The sequence below is a fragment of the Typopeltis vanoorti genome, chromosome 10 (genome assembly GCF_054136105.1).
Source record: "Typopeltis vanoorti isolate ZY-2024b chromosome 10, IOZ_Tvanoo_1.0, whole genome shotgun sequence".
Classification (NCBI taxonomy): domain Eukaryota; kingdom Metazoa; phylum Arthropoda; class Arachnida; order Uropygi; family Thelyphonidae; genus Typopeltis; species Typopeltis vanoorti.
This window is the reverse complement of record NC_143558.1, coordinates 133,823,302-133,844,162: the sequence shown is the minus strand read 5'-3', so window position 1 is coordinate 133,844,162 and position 20,861 is coordinate 133,823,302. Positions and strand designations below refer to the sequence as shown.

The window sequence follows — 20,861 nt, the reverse complement described above, 5'->3', positions numbered from 1 at the left end:
CCTCCCAGTAAAAGAAGCTCACGGCCGGTGAATCATCATACGAAATAAATAAAAAATAAATAATAATTTAGATTTTCCCTGAAGATATACAACTTAAATAAAAATAAAAACGACACGAATGTTGCCAACATGCAAAAACCTTAATTCGGAGGAGGGATGATAGAAGCTGTCTACATGAATCTGAAACTCATGCTGTTCTAATCGATATATATATATATATATATGAAGAATTAACAGCAAAATCTGGTAAAAATGAATAGAATCCGAAGGTACTTAGCTATATACCATTATATAAATCATGTTTTCCAGTTAAAATCATGCATGGTTACCCTGTTGAAATTAGGCGGGGAAAAGTTCGTGTTTGCGTTAAATGGCGCTATGTTATATCTGTATTACGTTACAGTTGGTGGAATTGTATCCGACTAAGCAATTTGGTAGAATTGTATCTGCACTATAATACAAATGGTGGAATATCGCAACAAATGAGAACTAAATGTGAAAAATTTAAATCTTAAAACCGAAATAGCCAATCCCGTATTAAAAGAAAATGTAAATACGTAAAAAAAGTAAGTAAAGAATACAACATCTTAGTATTTTTTTTCTTAGTGACTGTCATTGGTTCTCAGAAGTATAATTATCTTAAATTAGTAAAGCACGAAACTTCCTAGAAGTTCGCTACTCCAATGAACACAATGACGTTGCCATGAACTTATTCGTCAAGAAAGTGTAATAAGACTACATTTTTAGTCTAAAGGATACACACACGCACACGCAGATGGAAGTTGAGAATAAAATAATTGGTCCAAACATTAACTCTTTGCTACAGTTAATTGCTTCGGAATTTTATGAACTGATAGAATTAAAAGATCATTTTTTGTTCTGACTCGGAAACTTCACTTTAATGCCAGCTTAAGATGTCCTAAATAACGGAGGACTAAAGTGAGTAAGGGAGGTTCTAGAAGACTGATCGGATTTGTCTACATTGCAAAATCGATGGCGAAATAGATTAAATGGAAAGTGGAACTGTACTAATATATTGAAATTGCTTACGGCTGAATTTGGTCAGTTCTCTTTCTCCCAGGACAACTCTTGCTTTTCAATGACGGGGGGAGGGGGGGGAACAGACGTGCCATTGTGAGTAGCGGAGAATTAATTGACGAAAAAAAAACTGAGTCGACTTAATCATGGATTACTATGAGAGATAAACGGATAAAGTACAGCAATCTGCAAGAGAACAGTATCGTGTACTCTAACGAGTAAAATGTTCCTTAATTATGTTAATGTTTGCGCATATTCATATACAGTCTCACCACGAGAACTGAATCTAGCAAAATGCATAACAATAATAAAGAAAATAAAAAATAAACACATAAAATATAAAGAGAAAACATTTCCATCTCTGCGATATTCTTCAAAAACAATACTATGCATAAAATAATTAAATTCATTTCCAGCGATGTTTTAAGACTAAATCAAATCACTGAATTAATCCACAAATAAGTTCCACATTGAATGGATCAACTACGATTTTTTTTTAATTTCAATTATTATTTTATATCGTAGCATCTCTAGATTGTTTATCGGCTTTGCTAGTGCAAACTAGATCAGCGATGAAAGCAAGATTTCTGTGAGTTTTAGTGCAATCCTCTTGGAATACTCGCCTAAACAAACGCCAACAGGGATGCTGTTTTTTTTTTTTAATAAAAAAAATTGCTTGATTTTTGAAAATATTTAATAAATTCAATTACTAATTTAATCGAAAGTTAGTTAGCCAATCTCATACAGAAATGAAAAGTTTTTATTTCTACAAAACAGACATTGCTAGAGGAATACGCATCGACAAGACTGATATATCAACCAATGTAGATAAGATTAACCTCTTTATTCGAATATAAAAAGCGTTTACAAAAAGCTAAGCTACTTGTCTCATCAACAGATATTGGCGTAATACCTAAATGAAATTGGAATGACAGTTGACGAAACTTTCATTGTTAAGTTTAAAAAAAATAAACATACTCAATGTATTTTAATTGCAAAATCTTTCTTGTATTCCACGTTAAATATTTCATCTCACTTTTTATAATTTTTAGATGTATTTTTAATTTTACGATGGGAAAATTTTTGGTTCACTATTGTATTATGGAACAACGACGCCAATAAAAGACAGCCGTTGGAAAAATATGATGGAAGTTACTCAGACCAAGTAAACTAATAAAAGCAATCGAAGACTTCCAAGAAATAGTTTTGCGTTATTCCGATAGTGCATTCGCGGGTTCCCTCAATTCAACCAGAACCGTAGAGATTTGAGCTAGAACATTACAACGGAACTCCATATTCCAGGTTTCCATGAAAATGCCGTGAAAAACCAAATATGAAACAATCCAAACAACAAAAATTGTTGCATTTAACTTTGTTTAATAACTGATTTTAAAATGTTATTGTTACGTAATCGCCGAGTTTAACAATAGACTAAAGAAATTACACGATAACCACAGTAATTAACTTGAATGAAATGAAATAACAATAGAATGTTGAAAAGGTGTTGTTTTGAGTGGAAATCATAATGATGTTCTTCAAATCAGGTGGATGTATTTGGATATGGCACCGTTAATTTACCGTATTAACGGTGCCATTATTGTTGATAATGGCACTGTTAATTGTTGGTATTGTTGAAATCGAACCTTCAGCTTCATTTTTCAACAATATTGTTGTTCATTGTTGTTTTTAATTTATTTAGTCTGACATTCATAATCTTATTTTTCTTAACTGATGTATTCCAAGGTCCCCACTGATCACTCTGTTTAACAATAAAAATAACAAACAAACTCGATTTGCTTGGACTCTGTGCTATTATTCCTCAAGGAACTATCGTATGAGACAGGTATTGATTTCTATCTACCCTCTCTCCACGAGGGCTTCGCGTCTTTATTAGTATTATTCCCAGGATATTAATCGCACTTTTTCGTTATCGTTCGCAAATAATTACTTCTTTTACTAGACTAGCTTTATTAATTCTGTTGTGATGTTCTTTGGTGGGAAATTGCTCCCACAGCTGTGGTAAATCTGATACATGGACCTTCATATCGCATTTGTCAGCATTAAATTCTTCCTTGCATGTTGACCATCTCGTTTTCATTGCAATGCGTTCGTTATTCTTTCATTTAAACTTTTCAAAAGTCTCCCGGATGTCTTCTCTTGTATTAACTACCAGCTGATTTCATTTACGTGAGCATTTTCACTTCTTTTTAGCAGGTTTTATTTTAATTGTTTTTACAGTATCTCTCCAAGCAAGTTATGTAACAGTGACCACACGGCATATATGATCTTATTGCTCTTTGAACTGGTCAGTAATTCCAAATTCCAAAACATGAACCCTAAGGATTTGACAAGTACTAATTTCTATAACGATAGTTAGCTATGTAAAATAGCCAAGTATACGTTGTGATCAAATAAATAATCTTATGATGTTTTTTTTTTTTTGTCTCTCCTCAAAATTCAGTTATCTTAAGAATTATCGCAATCGCTAAGAGTCTCGAAGACGCAATAATACTGCCAATATAACGAACTCTAACATCGTATTCTTGGAGAATCTTTTTAAACAAAGCGTATTAACTAATAGGAAATTTGAGATTTCTATGAAAAGTAAGAGTCAAAAGAGATGGAAAATATTCATTTCCTATCTCTATTGTAAAATGCGATTAACATATTTCTTCTTACTACGAAAAGTAAGTTAACTAAGAAAAATATTAAGGAGTTTTGGTCTACTATAAAATATTACCCCATTTTTATTTAACAAAGAATTTTTGTTATATAACTTTAATTAGTGATAGCCTTGACCCAAGGCTATCACTAATTAAGCAGCAGGCAGTGAAGAGGGAAGACTCAACAAGTGCCGCCATCTCGTGGTCCCTAATCCCTTAATGCCTGAAATAATGTGGGTTCCACAGTCGATTTTCTTCAGTTTATGGGACGAAAACCCCGAATTTTCGGGAGGAAAAACCCGCTTGCCCGTGCCAGAGATCGACTAACCGAGAACAGACCGAAAAAAAGGCTTAGAAAAACTTCTAGTCGCTGATAGATTCGAAAGCAAGCCTTCTTTCATGCAGTCAAGCACTTTGGTGTGCAAGCGCCATATCCACTGAGCTACACAGGCTCTAAATTTATTTTATTTTATTTAAAATATGTGAATATTAACAAATCAATATTTAAAGTGAATAATCAGATCAGCCTGAATTTTATTACAATACATTTACAATTAAAATGTCTAATTCTATTTTATATAAATCTGCTAACAATAATAACTCTAATAATTATTGAATTTAAATAAAATGTATACAATAAAACTAGAATAAATAAATCTTTACTTCAGCTCTGTCTGTCGAGAACCGAAGCGGAAGAAAAATTCATAGATTTTACGAATGACCTTTTCTGTATACGTCTGTATATCAGTAGCGCACTCAGGATTTAATATTGAGGGGGGGGGGGGAGTTGAGTTGAAGATTTGAGAATACACACTACGCATTGCATACGACCTATGACTGAGCAGCTGCAATGATCGCCAATACATGAAACCCGTGATCTCCTGTGGCCCCGGCTCGGACAAACGAAGTAGCGCTCTGTCCGTCCGAGCACTACTTCGTTCGCCTTGCGTTCACAGCGGCCGTGATTCCCGAGAGCTATAGGGTATTCCCACCTTATGTGACCGCTAATTCATAAGCAGCATAGAAATAGAAGACACGACACAACATAAATAATAAAAAAAAATGAATTTTAATTAGGAAAAGATTTTTGGAAAATTTTCTAGTGTTTTTTCTTTTTTCTTTGGAGGGTGCCCTGGCCCCTTGAGTCCCCCTGTAGGTGCACCACTGCTCTATTTTACATGGTTTTATATTTAAATAGTGTTTGGTTAGTAGCAAAGTTATTTAGTAGGTCGTAAATTTCTATCTAAGCAGGAACAATGGGAAATATTTCATACGGGCACTTACGATATTGTTGCAAGTCTCGCTGCACAATATTTCTCACATATTTCTAATCTCATTATCTTTCACCAGTATATTCATTACTTCCTTTAAAGGAAGTAATGAATTATACTTTTTTCCCTTTTAGCCAATAGAAACATCAATGCGGTCTTCGCTGCTTCCTTCCCACATTTTAAATCCGATTAGTGCAGGATTTACTGAAAAGAGCACCCGTAGCGAGCTTTCTTAACTCCTTTTCCTTAGCTGAATGCGTGGACTTACTTGATTCTTTTCCTGTCCTTTTGAAAGATTTATATTTTCTTCGGGGTGTTCCCTTTATGTGTGCAAAGGGTCCGACCAAAACTAATGTTCGAGAAAATATTTCAAAACCCGTGAATGTACACAAGTCGGATTTTCAACTTGATATATCGTCTTTCTTTTCTTTCTGCTTAATAAAAGACGAAATATATCTTTACTGCAGATTTACCAGATATATTTTGAGGGATTTTCTAAATGAACATAAAGAAAAGACTGAAAAGTAGAATAAAAATTAGTTTCTAATTAGGTTCAAAGTTAAATGTCGTACTCAGACAGTCAATCAGATATTGACTAGAATAATACGGGGAAGTAAATTCACAAAGTTGATGAAAAGTGCCCATTTTGTGGAAAGAAAATATGATATCCGTAAGATAACGGTTAATTCTTCTATTTAAAAGCTCGTATAATAATTCCTCAAGTCCACACGGGATATTTTGAATGCACACATCTTTCTCCCAACTACGCTACAGAGTCATTCTCAAGGGCAAATGGCTGTCATGTGGGTTCTTGTTGCTTCCAGGATAAGAGAAATGCTTATAGATAGGAATACTCCAAGAGAGAGAGGTTACACCAATGATGCCATTGTTAACGATATTTCAATTTGACAGAAAAGTACTGTCGTGTATACTCTTTCTATATAGCAAATGTCATCATCCAGCAGGCTTAAGATTATATATATCTTACGTCATCCATTCTGGGATGTCGAAAGAAAATGACATGTTTCGAGCCACTAACGCCTCCGACAAGAGAGTGGGGAGGAGAAAGATAAAGAGACTTGACTCCAAGAATTCTAAACAATCCTGGAGAGGTGGATGGAATTATCTGTAAGACTGTTATAAATCACTGAAGGTGCAGAAGTCATTTATCTTGATGACGCAGGATTTGGGAGTTGCGCATCTGTCGAAATTGATAGAATCAACTGAAATAAATTTCACGAGTTGATCAATTTTTATCCACTTCTCTTGCTTTCGCCTAGGCAGTTGGATAAGCCGATCAGAAAGTAATCTCGTTCTCAGTGGTGTTTTTTAATTAATTAATAAATAGAAGTCTATAACTGAATACTAACCAGTGTTATCGTTTGTTCCGTATGCCTTAAATTTTAAATGTTAGGCTACTTCCGATAGAAGGATGTGCCGCCTAAGAATCTTAGTTTTATTTTCTCCTTTAAATGGAAAATAAACTGTGGATAAAAATGCTTAAGAAAAGCATTTGGTTCTGCAGAAGAGCATACTGCAAAGCTGGTTAGCTATTTTCACTTGAACTATAATTTATATCTTGCGTAAAAGTTAAACAGCAGGTCAATCATCTTGTTAATTCAAGTTTACTCCTTAATTTATAACCTCTATCCAGAAACAGGGTAACTAATGTGCGACACCCATTGCCTCTTAATAGACTCTTTGAGTGCACCAGTTACCGCGTCGCGAGCTAATTTGTGATACGCAGCGAATGATATTCAGCTCAATTGTTCACACTGCTTTGCTAATCATCACCTACGATTTATGACAAAATATTCTCACTTTTATTCATATGATCCTTGTCTTATTTGAATGTTTTAATTTCAATGGATGCGAAGTAAAATAAAGAATAACCTATGATAATTATACAGTCTGTCTGTTTTTAGATTTAGTACTTATACTGATTGTCATTAAACCACATCAAATGATACTCAGCTTAAAAGGTAAATAGCCCAAATGATCAGATCATGCCACTCATGATTTAAAGCCATTTAACAGAAAGTAGAAAATTATTCAGTAACAACCACAGATTGCTAAGAGAATTACTCTTTGCAGACGATGAAGGAGTTTCATCAGTACATCAAGAAGATGCAAGCAAAAAGAATAAGCTTGTTTGTGGAGTACACCGTTGCAGAAATGTATATATCTTTATACTAATTGCATACGGGAGAGGTCTTGCAAAACTTATAATACCGGGGGATAATTAGTCATTCCAATTCTGATAAACATCAACCGTCGAAATATCTCTAGAAATCAGTGCTGTAGAAATTGAAAGCCTAAGTGAAAAATAGAATGATTCAGTGAAACATGGCTCGCTAATCAAGATGCTCCTTTTTGTACTGCATCAAGAATTTTAGACGACTATTAGGGTGGCGGCTCGTGGCTTGAAATCGTGGGGGTGCTGCAACTTTCGAAATATACATACACAGTGTATACGTGTTAGTATAAAATATCAAAATTACGGTAAAAATTAAACATGAAAAAATATTGTTTATTATCGATAAAATTATACAGTTTGGTATAATTCAAAATTACTTAAAAATAAAATCCATTATCGTAACCCCAACAATGTTCTAAAATAAAAACTATAACAAATGTTATGTCTTTAATTGTAATGTCCAAATATTTAAAGAGACGAAGTAAACACGATAAGCACTACGAATTACTGCAAACTGCATACAAACAACAGTGGAACTGCGCGAAGGACAGTGCCGCATTACGCTAATAGCTCGCATCTCACTATGACGTATATATGCTTAAAAAATAAGAGAATTGTATGGGATTGTTGATGATAAAATTAAATATTACAAGCAAATATAAATAAAATAATAAATATAAATTTTTCTCGATATTTATATATCAAGAAAAATTGGAGGTGCTACAGTTTCGCAGTGCCTATGCACGAGCCGCCCCTGAGAACAACATCACAATTACCGAAACAGTATTCAATGTTTAAATGCCTGGAACGAAAGTGAAAAGCTAATTTTTTGTATGTTGAGGATATGATAATTGTGAATGGATATTTATGCTAATACTCGAGGTTAGAGTGTTATCGCATGAAGATAAATCTCATTTCGTCAAGAGATTTGGATATTGTTAAAAGACTATAAAAATTGGGGTGGATAGGTATAGGATCAGATAAGTATAATTGAGTCTTTATGAAACATTATGTGAAGTGAACTGGAGACATAATAAAAGAAAAGGAAATGTTAGTTAGGCAGGTCGGAAGTTACGCTTTGACAATCACTGCTTGTGTTTTATAGGACAAGAAAGTAACACGAAATGATGGAAAAAATGACAGAATCGTCCAAGAAATATCCACAGAAAAGGCCAACACAAACGTTTATTTGCTTATTGGTGTGTGTGTGTGGGGGGGGTGCCTCCGCGTGCGTGAGTGTAAATAATTGGAGGGTCCGTGAGAGAAAAGGAGCTGATCAATTTACTGAACAGTGTCCGGAGTCTTCTAGACCAGGGTTTCCCAAACTGTGTTCCGCGGAAGGTGAATAAGTGTTCCGCGAGAAGTTCTCCTGGAATTTGTCATTTTAGTTTTCTAAGTATTTCTCATGAATAAATATTTTATATGGAAATATTCTGAGGAGAATAATATTCGTGAGCATGTCGAAAAGCTCACCCCTAGAATGCCTAATAACATCTGTGTATCAAATGTTAGTGACCAAGCCGTGTATTTTTAAACGTGGAAGTATTCATGAATTATCGTTAATTTTCGCACATCGAAACCTTTCAACATTTGGGAAAGGAAATACCACTGTTTATGACCGGTCATAAAAATTGCCTGCAAGCCGATTACAACAATGGGCGGCGTATCCTCTGTTCTCAGAACTGAACGAAATAACATCTGTGTTGCAAATGTTAGTGAAGGAAGGAAGTATAAATCAGCAAGGAAGTATAAAGAAAATTTTTCCACTAAAATTGAAGATCAAGTTTAATTTTGGTATTAAGAAATCTCTTATTGAAGGTGTTTGTGACGGAACAGATAGTGAGTCATCCACCACCAGCCTACAAAGCGATCTCCAGGATGCACAAAAGGAGGGGAAAACTACCAGCACACGGGAGAAAAAGTCTGCATTCACTCGTAAGTACTTATAATAATATTATAAATATATTTGGTGATCAGAATGGGATATGTCAATGAAAATCAGCACAAATTATTTTAGTGATGTTTATGTTTAATTGATGTTTAAATTATTAATTAATAAGTAATGATAAAATCAGCTAAATTAACAATTAATTATTAATTAATACATTACAAAATAACCAAGGTGTTTTGTGAAAATTTTAGGATTTGTGAAGTGTCTCGTCGCAGGAAAAGTTTGGGAAACGCTGGTCTAGACAATAATGAACTTTTTAAGAAAACGTTTGATGCATCATCCTGAATGTTATAAAATAGTATAAGATTGGGGTAATTCGGATTTATACAATGTTAGTTATATAACATTACTTCTCATCTATAAGAGCGAGAAGTAACGTTTACAGCAGAAACATATATTAAGTTGTGTGGAGGCTTAAGATGCTATGGATGTGACGTGAGATTTTGCCAAGAAAGGCTAGAAATAAGTCAGCCGAAGAACAGTGATTTTTTCTGAAGATTTCGCACTATACGAAATATCAGTATATGCATCCATGATTCCACGAGGCTCATGCATAGTTACATTTCCTCTTTAGTATTTAATTATAAAATGATATTTTAATTTATAAAATCAAATTGTATTTACTTTTTTGAATTAAAGGGAGGTGAGTTATCTTTGAAATTTGTTTATTAATTACGTAAACACCAGATGCCTCTTTACGTATCTTTTATGTCAAATCCAGCTACTCAATAAAACGAACAGAAACTTCCGCCATAAACACTCCGGAGAATTTGAAAATAACTCTGTAAAAGTTGAAGAGTTCTTCAAATATCGATCTACTGGCTATTGTAATAGATATTAAAATTTCTCTTTCATAATTCTTGTTTCCTTCATCCTCTGTGAACAGTCACCAGAGAAACTAAAGTTTCACGGTGAAATTGTTCCGCATCTACTCTCGCTGACTGAATATTCCTATTCGTGTCTTAAGTAACAAGCTGCTGGTAAACCGATTTCCCCAAGGCAGTGATGCAGAAAGGATGTCATACTTTGCTTGACTGCTATTGATTTCTCCCTTTTCCTTCAAAGTGAGCAGGCAAGATAGGCGATATTTAAAGTCCAAGGTCTTCAGAAATCGATCAGAGGAGGCTGTTGATTTGTGTGACCTAACGTATTTCATTTTCTTTTATGTACAACTGTGATTTTACAGCTAGCCACCGAGAGAGAGAGATGGAGGATTGCAATAGGAACCGTTCTTTTAGGAGTTAGTAATGAAACTACCCATGGACGCAAAGGGATATCGCTGAAACCATGGCAACCAAACCGACCTCCCAAAGTGTGTGGGTCTTTCAATATCTCATAAATATTGCATAACAGTGACATGAATAAAAATATTTATGTCAAATATAAAAGTAATTTATTCTTTATTTCACAGAGAGAATATCAATACGATAAAACTTGGCGATACGATTAAAATCAAGATAAGACATTTCTACCCAGTGGACCACATCAATTTGCTTTCTAGTCTTAGAACACAGGAGTTTTCTCAGTAATGTAATAATTGTATGTGCAACATAAAGATGAAAATATTAACTTGGGATATGGCTAATCGGAACCAGCATTACAACCAGTGCAAATTCCAAGATTACAGACTTTTATCTCGTGAATAAAGTTTCCAATCAAAGTTCATAAAGAGACTGACATTAGACTCAATCCCTTCAACACAACGGTAGATGAATCTCTGTATTGAATTCCACTTGTTGATATTATCTTAAATGAACATTCAACCCTTCTCAATGCTGCTGAATAGGGTTCATTTGAATCTTTATGCTAACCTGTATACTTCCATTTTTTTCCCAGTCCACATCATCGCAGCCTTTGCAGTATGATAGTGAATTAGCAATGTGCACTTAGTTCCTTTCCCTAACTGATTTAGCTTAGGCAGACTCGGTAAACAACCATCCAACTCAATTTCAGGAAAAAAATCCGTGGGTTCAAAGCCACGGAGGAGGTACTGATACAATAAAGAAAACTGTCCAGAATATTAACCAGTATAGTGCTTAGCATTAATTTTTTCGAGCGCTATAACGAGGAGTCATAGTCCAAATCAGAAGAAACTACCACACATAATAAAACTATCACACTTAGTAGACAGATATACTTTGCTGAAGAGAAGGAAGAAAAAAAAACATTCATCGGGAATCTCCGTACCCAAATACCACCATTTGATTTGTCGTTCCATATCACAACTTTCTAGTGTTCCAATCATGGCAAATTCCTCGCTACAAGTTGAATCCCGACACTTCATGGGACTATAGAGTTCAGTATGCAAACTTCTCGCAGAAAGGGACTGGCTGAAAAAATCTAATAATGCACGAATGAAAAAATAAATAAATAAACGAAACACTCTCCTATCCGTTCTTCTAGTTCTTTTAGTGTGTCTGCCTTTTTTTTTGTTTGTTTTATTGTAATTTTTCTATCTTCTTAATGACGTCATCAAGTTGATGTTAGATGAATTAATTGTGAGGCAACAGCAAGAACAGACTGATACCTTATTTGGATTTCCTACGATAACACTTCGCTCTTAGCAGATTAAGTCTAAACCAAGTCCTGTAAAATCCGAGATTTGAAGTGTACGCACTCAATCGTTTTTCTTGCAATTCCTTGTGTTTATTGCTCTTGTCACATGATTTATCAATGTGTGACAAAGCAATAGTATTATCAGGTAATGTCTGTAAGAGTTTTGCAAGCAGTGTATACAGGAGCTGATACTGAACTCCAATTCGCCACCAAGAAATTTCAGAAGAAATTAATATATTAAGTGATTGCTTATTCTATTAGTCTTCTGGCAGCCAAGACAAATAAAGCGCTTGTTAAATGGAAGTTCCTTCTCACGCTGTTCGCATCTTTCTTTGTAATTTGTTAAATAGACAAAAATCAATACTTTATAGCAAATAACAATGTAGCATGGTACTCGGTGAACGTTTTTAACGTGCTTCATTAGCACTTAAACAAAATAAAATGACTTAGGAAATAATGGTTGGAATAAAACGAAAGTTGGCAATTTTTAAGAAGATGGTGATAGTTAATAAATAGTTTTGCGGTGAAGGCCTGACTAAGCATACTTTTTTACATGGTTTACCAAATCAATTCACTTTTTTCCTAAAGTTTTAATTATTTCATTTGATAGAATAACATAAATTTATTATTTTTAAAGTTTTTCTTTAAAAAATTAAATATTAAAAATACCTTTTTAAATTTATATAAAAATTCATACACCTTAAAATATTTTATGTTTAACCATTCAAATAAATTGCCTGAAAAGTAATTGAAAATTGATTATCTGAATAAATAAGAAACAGCTTATATTGTATTTCGATTACGCAAATAGCTTGTAATTAAAAAAAAAAATTGAAAACATTTATTTATGTTCTGGAATCTTTAGGTTCTGGGACATCACCAACGTGTAGGTAATAATAACTGGGACTTATCGCTTTTTTCAATAGGGAAAAAAATAGGAAATACTGTATTCTACTGGGTTTTCCTTTCATTATATTGATGGTGCCGTGAGATTTGTAAAATAGTAGTGAAACGTGCAGCAGCAGCTGATTTAGCATCATCGTAAACAGCACTGGTTTACAAATGTTCCCTATTTCGAATAGCGATGATTGGTTTCAGTTTAACGACTAAATTCACCTTTCAAAACAACCGCGTGGAGAATTTAATTATTCTGTTTACTGCTATGACTAGAAACCTGGAAACTTTCCATAAAAGTTTCACGAGCACTTTCAATAAATTAACTCCTTTCAGTAGAATAATCCCATTCAATAACCTCTTTTCAATAAAATAAAGATAAAAAGTCTCACTCTGTGTCCTTTCCATTAGAGTAATTTCAGAGCACAAATTACCATAATGTGGCTGGCACCATTTCGGATATAAAATCCATCAAGCTAACTTATTTTAATTACTGAACGAACTTCGATTAATGATTTTCTGAATTAATTAAATATTTTAGGAGGTTTGTTCTTAAAATTATTTTTTATTTACAAATAAATATATTAATATTTTCATTTACAATGGGTTTACTTTGCTATAGACAAAGAGGAAACATTGTAAGAGTGATAGATCCAATATGTAGTGGGTATCCGCGACTGGCTACCTGTCTTCCAGTCAGTGGCTTCAATTGCAAGACAAAAAAAAAACTGTCTTAATTTATGCTGTCTTTTGGGGTTACATAACTTGTCCTGTCCACTAAAACTCTAAGCATTATGGAAATATATATTTAAATAATTTATATTTAAATATTAATGTATTAATGGACTTGAAATCCAAGAAGGCAGATAAAAATAATAATAATATTTGTTTTTCAATGATTTTTTTTATTAAAGTTATAATTGCATATTATGCATTTACAAAACATGTTCTTCTAGTTTTTTTTTTTTTTTACAGGAAGTGTCATACAAATGTTTCCGTTTTTTGTATAATGCGTTAATAATAGTTATTATAGACGGTAATTTATAGTTTGCAATTGGATAAGATTACATTTTTAACAGCATTTATAGGATAACAATAAGTTATATATATTTTACAATTTTTGCTTTTAATGTATTTATGCGTGTGATGTCTCTGCTTGCATCCTCGAAGCTTTTTGGGAGGTGTAATGAATGATCTGAAAGGTCCGATCAAAGTGAAATTACCGATATATTCTGGTATTATTGCATCTGTCTTGATGGTTCACATTCATTTTTATTGTGGTCTTCTTTTTGAACTAATTAGGAGACTTTTTTTTTCCACTGTGGCAGCCTTTCTATGTCTTCTGAGCTTTTGATTTGTATCGGCTTTGAAGTTTGTGACTTCCTCAAGAATATCTTGGCATCTCTGGTCCAAAAAAATTTATAATTTTTTTCTGTTTTTGCTTTTCTTGCTTAGTACAACAGATTCTGGTTGAATGGTGTTAACTATTTAATAATAATTATAATAATAATACTTTTATCATGTCTTGATAGGTGTCAAAAGGTAACTATTATATATTTTTTTGGTAATCTGGGCTAATAAAATATGAAAAAAAAAACAGCATGAAAAATAGTTAATTAATTAAACTATTTTTCATTCTTTTTTATTAATTAAATTATGGAATTAAACAGTTCGTCCGACTTCCTCTGGAGAATAAAGGAGCATTAGAAGGTCACATTTTTTTATATAAATCAGAAAGAAAGTCACAAAAATTATGAATTCAAGACGATAGTGATAATTTAATAAATATAATTTTAATCATTTTTTTTTTTCATAAAGGGATTAGAATTCTATTTATTTAGATGATCACTATTGTATCAAATCGCGTTTCTTCGATTTTTGTTTAATAAAATATTTCAGAATATTTGATGCACTTTTGGTGAAGAAAGAAATCCCGTAAGTATTACAGTTTTATGTAGACGAAGGAATTATAGAAATCCGAACCGGATTCTCTATAATATCCAATAATTATCTATCATATAACATTCTGAATATCTTTGAGAAGTATATCTTGAATATATAACTCTTCTACTAATCATTTAATCTCAATATTATTATGATTGCGAGATATAAATAGCCTTTTTTATTAAAAACTGTATAAAGCATTTCACAGCGCTTATATTAAGAACCATCTGATGATATATTATACATTGTAATTGTATAACATTATAGTATCATGCTATAATGTATGAAGATTGTATAATATTAAATTACAATATTTGCAACAATTAGAAAATGATACTTGAACCATCGCCTTATCTAAACCAAAACCATTTATAGCTTTTTCTTTTTTTTTAAAGCTTAATTGAATTTACCACTCAAGACTCATCTATGTTAACCACCATATTTCTGAATATGTCTCTACACAATGACCTCCTTCTTAATATGTCATTTTTCCTCTTTTTTTTTTACCGTAGGTTGACCTTCGTCACAAAGATGAAAGTGTTGGAACCAATCTTGTGAAAGAAGGTATTGATCTCACAGAATTCTACTTGAGCGTGGAGTGGGACATATTAGATGTACCCGCCATTCGCAACGAGAAGTTCTACACATGCTGCGAAGAGCCTTACGTCGATATCACCTTTAATATCAGCATGAGAAGAAAGACCCTATTTTATACAGTGAACCTCATCATTCCGTGCATGGGGATATCTTTTCTCACTGTGCTAGTTTTCTACCTTCCGTCGGACAGTGGAGAAAAGGTCACTCTGAGTATCTCTATTCTCCTGTCGTTAACTGTGTTCTTTTTGCTGTTGGCAGAGATCATCCCGCCAACATCCCTAGTGGTCCCTTTGCTGGGGAAGTATTTATTGTTTACAATGATCCTCGTGACCCTTTCCATATGCGTCACCGTAGTTGTGCTGAATGTACATTTTCGTACATCGTCCACTCACAAGATGGCGCCTTGGGTGAAGCGAGTGTTCCTGCAAATGTTGCCCCGACTTTTACTTATGCGACGGCCGTTATATTCGGCGGACCCTAGAAAGGTCATGGTGCGTACGTGCAATGGCACAGAACTAAGAGACCATAGTGTCCCCCATCCTTATCCTCGGAGGAACAGCTACGATGTAGAGTATGGGTTAGAAGGTCATTTTAGTGGTTGTAGAATACACGGATATGCTGCACGGCTGAACAATGGCATCCCCGAAGAGGAGCCACCCCCACCTCCTTCGCCTGTGCAAGAAAGAGAAAGAAGTCCAACGGGAATTATGCGCCTGCATTTTTGTCCAGAATTTCAAAGAGCGATGGAATCGGTACACTTTATAGCTGACCACACGAGAAGATACGAGGAACACATAAGTGTGAGTATTTTTGATATACTAATGTGCGTATTTAGTGAAGTGGATAATGTTTAAGTTAACGCAGTTAGCATTAATGACTTTATCTAACGACAACAGTTGCTTATTTTCATCCCACGTATTTCTCAGAAATTCCAGAGGGAAAAAGTGATCTTTGTGCACTTCATTATTCACATTGCTTGTTATCCTCATTTTAGCAAAAAACACTGCAAACCATAAATATAAACTTAATGTGTTTGGTTGCCTTTATTTTTCTTACCTGATCTCTCTCTCTCTTGAATGCTTATATTAATGACCATCTGATGATCCAGATGTTATTAGCCACGTACAAAGAAGTGTATCAAAACACTGCAGGAGGAAGATGCAGCAAAAATATCGCGCAAAATGAACTTTCACTACATGGTCTACTTTCCTCAGGCTGTTTACATGCATCATTTGTTATCTAGGTTGCTAGTCTCACTAGTACAGGAGTGAGCGTCTTCTAAATAGGTTGTCAGCGGTAAGCACGCAAAGGCTAACCCCAGTACAAGGAAATTACTCAGCATGGAGCCGCTCCTCGAAGTGAACAACGAATGTCAAAGTTCTCTTCCACTTGCTTATCACTGTTATGAACTAATGGTTGGAAAAGTCTTTAAATAATGACGGCAGTAACAAATAAGATTTTATCCGATGTGGAAACCGTGGTGACTGATGATAATAAGTCTTGAAACATAAGAAAGAAACGTGGGAATCAGTTTTTTTTTCTCTCCTTCCTATAAGATTGTGTAGCTTAAGTATTTATCGGAAAACTTATTGAGAGTTCGAAACAAATCTCTGGATTTAAGATGTATGATTCCAATGTCCGACTCTACCATTAATTCTACGACTTTCTCATTCTAAATTACTACAACCGTTAATCCATAATCATCTCTCTGCGCGCGATATTCGTGCAGAAGTCCAAGACTAATGATTTCGCTCACTTTCGTTCTTATCTGGAATTACTCTCAGGCTAATTTTTCTTTCGCACAGAGAGTTGTAAAGCACCATGTCTGCCATTACAGAAATTAACATACTTCTTCATGCTCTCTTGGGGATTAGAGAAACGTGAATTTCGTCTAAAATACAGACTTCAGAAAGTTTACGTACGAATGTTGTTTCAGTTAAGTTAGTGAACAAATGTTCTCTAACTGATCATTTGCTCGTGGGGCATCGCATCACCCTAATGGATGTTTGGCGAAGAAAACTTCAAGTTTGCCGAAGGTGGCTTAGGAGAGTTAACAGGAAGCAATCATTGCCTGAAAGTGAAGAACTCTTCACTAGATAAACAATAATGAATGAGAATATTTTAGGTTACTTTTTTTGTTTTTGTATTTAATATGCGGAGAGTTCCCTGAATTATACGTTAAACGAAAATCTGACACAAAATAATGCAAAAAAAGAGAATCAGTTTGTCTTTTTCTGAAGCAGACTGCATATTGTAACCAGATAGTCGGTGTATGTTTTTGCTGTATTTTTGTTTTCGGATCTGCAAGTTTTGATTAGCCAATGTGTGCAATGGATGCTAATTAAAGTCTAGTCTCTGTCTTAATTCCAACTACGAGTATACAGCCAGGCTTTGAGTCCTCGTTTCTGAAAACATTTGGAGAAATGGATCTCAAAATTCTGTTAAGATGATCTCGTTTTAACCAGCAATGCTAATAGTGTCACCAAACAAGTTGACTCGTTGAAAAAGTGCCACACACCAAACAGTTACCAATTAGAAAAGTAATTATTTTTCCAAGAAAAGAAGGGAAATTTAAATATGTTTAATATTTACTAGATTTAATTATTAATTCATCTTACTTACTGCAGAATATTCATTAAGCAAATATTCAATAAGCAAATGCTGCCAAACAAAACTTTAGAATTTTATAAGTAACGGGGATATCAGATCCAGCATTATTTAAAACCTGAATGTAGAAACTATTATCGTAAGGTAAGTTGACTAGAGAGCTTACGGGAATACACTCCCCAGCCTTCACGAGTTGCCTTGGTGCGGACTACTTAGAAGACATAGGTGCCGTCCAAGAGTCTATATATTCGCCTTCTATTAGTCCATTTTGATAAGGTTTCACTGGCCTGACAGCTGATTCGAAGCTCTCTAAATACGAAAAACGTATTCATCAGTAATGAAATTTGGGAACTGGAATTTACACGAAAGGATGTCTATTCAATTTTGGTATCAATAGGTTCATACATATTGAAAAACATCAGAGGAAAAAAAAAAAAGTCTAGCGAAAATGAAACAAAAATGCGAATAGTGTGATTTCATGATACTTCTAGTGAAGTCAGCGGAAATATCAAAAACCGAACATTAAATTTTGAACATTTTCAAACTATGGCGATTGCAGAAAAAAAAAAAAAAGAAAAATACACAAGTCTCCCAAGAGGAGTTCGTCTATCCAAATGATTGCGGTGCGATGCAGTTATTTTCGATGCTAGCCAGTACTAGGTGCTAACTAAATGAAAGATTTTTTTCGTTATAATTTCTTTTTTTAATAACAAAACAATTTCAAATAATAATCCTATTTCATAATAATTGCTCCAAAGCTTGACCTAATTTGATGAAATTTAGTGTGTGTAGAATCATGATCCTTTTCAATATTATGTCGTGCTTGTTTGGAATTATAACCAAGCAACTAATGCTATGAAGTCAGCGTATTATGTCTGAAACAAAGTCTGTAGTTCTGACCCGCTTGTTTCTATTGCAAGATGAAAAACGCTAGGTTTCTGGAGGAAACACTCTGCAACTCTCTTATGAGACAGGCTAACTCAACTTTATTGAAGAGACCATTATAAAATTTCCTCTCGTTTCAAGACGATATTCGAATCCAAGCTTTTCCAAATGATGACTGCCTTCGTTTGGAAAAGCTTGGATACCGAGGATCGATTTTTACTGTTTCAATTGTATCGCTCAATAGAAAAATTAAGCAAAACAAACATTATATACGTGCAAACACCACAAATGGTTGTAGATCCAATTTTCATTATAATCAACAACGATATCACCTTCACAAAAAAATTGTTACGAAGGGTGCATTTTTGAAGATAACCATAATCATTTCCTTTTTTCTTGACTTCTGTGTGTAAATGATTTCATTATCTTTGGTAACATAATTCTTTACTGTTTAGAATCCTTTGAAAGCTCAATTTAAACCAAACCGGAAGTAAGTTTGAATATTTCTGTAAACAGATCGAATACCAACTTCCAATCAAATCTGTTCAGCCGAAACGGTGTGCGATTGGAATATAAGATGTTATCAAAATCTTCCCACCTGGGCCGCAAAACAAAGGGTAGGCGTATGCTTAACTTGGTCACGAATCGATCTTCTTCCATTCAAAGTAGTACTTCGTGAATTAATGGTGTACGCCGACACCATTGTTTCTTCCACTGCCGAAAGCACAGTTGGTAAGTAGCTCGCGTTCAACACTGTCTGCAATTCCTCTGGATTGAAGGATTCAAATTTCCGTGCAGTGAGCTTCAGTTTCAGAAGAGAAAAGAAGGGATTTAGATCTCAGGGATTGGGTGGGGAGGGAAGGTGCGGGACCAGACCCGTGTGGTTATTTGCCAAAAATTATCGCACAGTGTGCGTTCAGATATTGTCGTGAGAAAGCAATCAGAGTGTGTGTGTGTGTGTGCGCGAGCGCCAGTTTTTGGTGGTAACTTTGTTGTCTAGAAGATACTCTGCAGGAATGAATTACTTACACTCAACTCATCTTCACAGACCATCATTTATCTCTGATGTTTGAATGGTCTGCGTGGCTTTTTTTTTGCTTTTGATGCTGCGATGATGGATTTTTTTTCGATAGCAAGACTGCTTTTGTTTCTGCAACATTTCCAAGATTCCGAGCATAATTTTACTGAATGAGAAACGAAACTTGATACGATAACTTCTTCGATTATTTACATCTCAGAGTTTACAATTAATTGATTCCATAAATTTATCCTATGCGAAAAATACTCATTCCCTCCACAGAGTAGATCAAATTAAAATGACAAAGGATGAAAATTGAGAATGTAATCTTTTAGAGAGGCTTCCCTCTTCAAATATTTCTACTTATGTTAGATATAATATTATGTGATCCATACTATGCAAAGAGAGCATTTATCTAAACAGAGGTTGGAGAATGTTTCATTCATCACTTATGCAAATTTTATGGAGGTGACATCCGTCGCATAGTTGGTCCAATTGTAGAGTTCTCTAGTAATCTGGGCTTATGATACTTGGTGTTGTGCTTTAGTAGACGATGTCGATGATTCTGTTTGTGTATGAAAGAAAACACAAAGCAACCGCTTTAGAATTCATCGAATTTAATGAAAACTTTTCGTATCGATCGCATTCCGAAGAGAGCAAAGTACCCAGAGTACAAAGAAATCTATTGACATTTTTCTTGAAGAGTTGGAGGTTGTAATATTTCATGAGGAAATATCTCATTTCGGGAATATTTCATGAGGAAAGGTTGTTCCGGAGGGCAGAGTTAGATGGAAGAGCAGAAGCAGATTTCATATGTTCTCAGTAGTACTGAAAAGTTATGGTAGGTAGAAATTGAAGATGTGATAATTACCCAGAGACGTACCTGTTGAAAAGACGTAGAACGGAATCAGCGCGTTCTATGAGGCCGAGGTTGAAGTTAGTCTGTGAGGGAAGGATCATTTATGAGCCAAATTGCTTTCCTTTGGAGGGTATCGAGAATTTTTAAGGAGGTTTTAGAAGCACCACTCCAAACATGTGAAGGATGGACGGATTTGAAATTTATACAGAGATGGAAGCTGGCCGGTGAAAGATAGCATACTGAGCGGAAAAGAATGCCTTTGTAGATACTGAGAAAGTTATTGGTGGGACGTATTTTTGCCAGGAGAGAACAGTGATGTGCCAGTCCAAACGGAGAGATCTGATATTGTCTGGTGATTTGTGTATTACTGAGGATAAGGAT

At 34.4% G+C, this 20,861-nt stretch overlaps 1 protein-coding gene across 1 annotated transcript in view; it reads left to right on the top strand.

Moving 5' to 3' along the window:
• Nucleotides 1–20,861, top strand: part of LOC150102813 (acetylcholine receptor subunit alpha-like) — a 49,544-nt gene that overhangs the window by 9,382 nt on the left and 19,301 nt on the right. Inside the window, exon 4 of the mRNA XM_090399638.1 lies at nt 15,027–15,911. Coding sequence (XP_090255764.1) covers nt 15,027–15,911 — 885 coding nt within the window. The remainder of the gene's footprint in view (nt 1–15,026; nt 15,912–20,861) is intronic.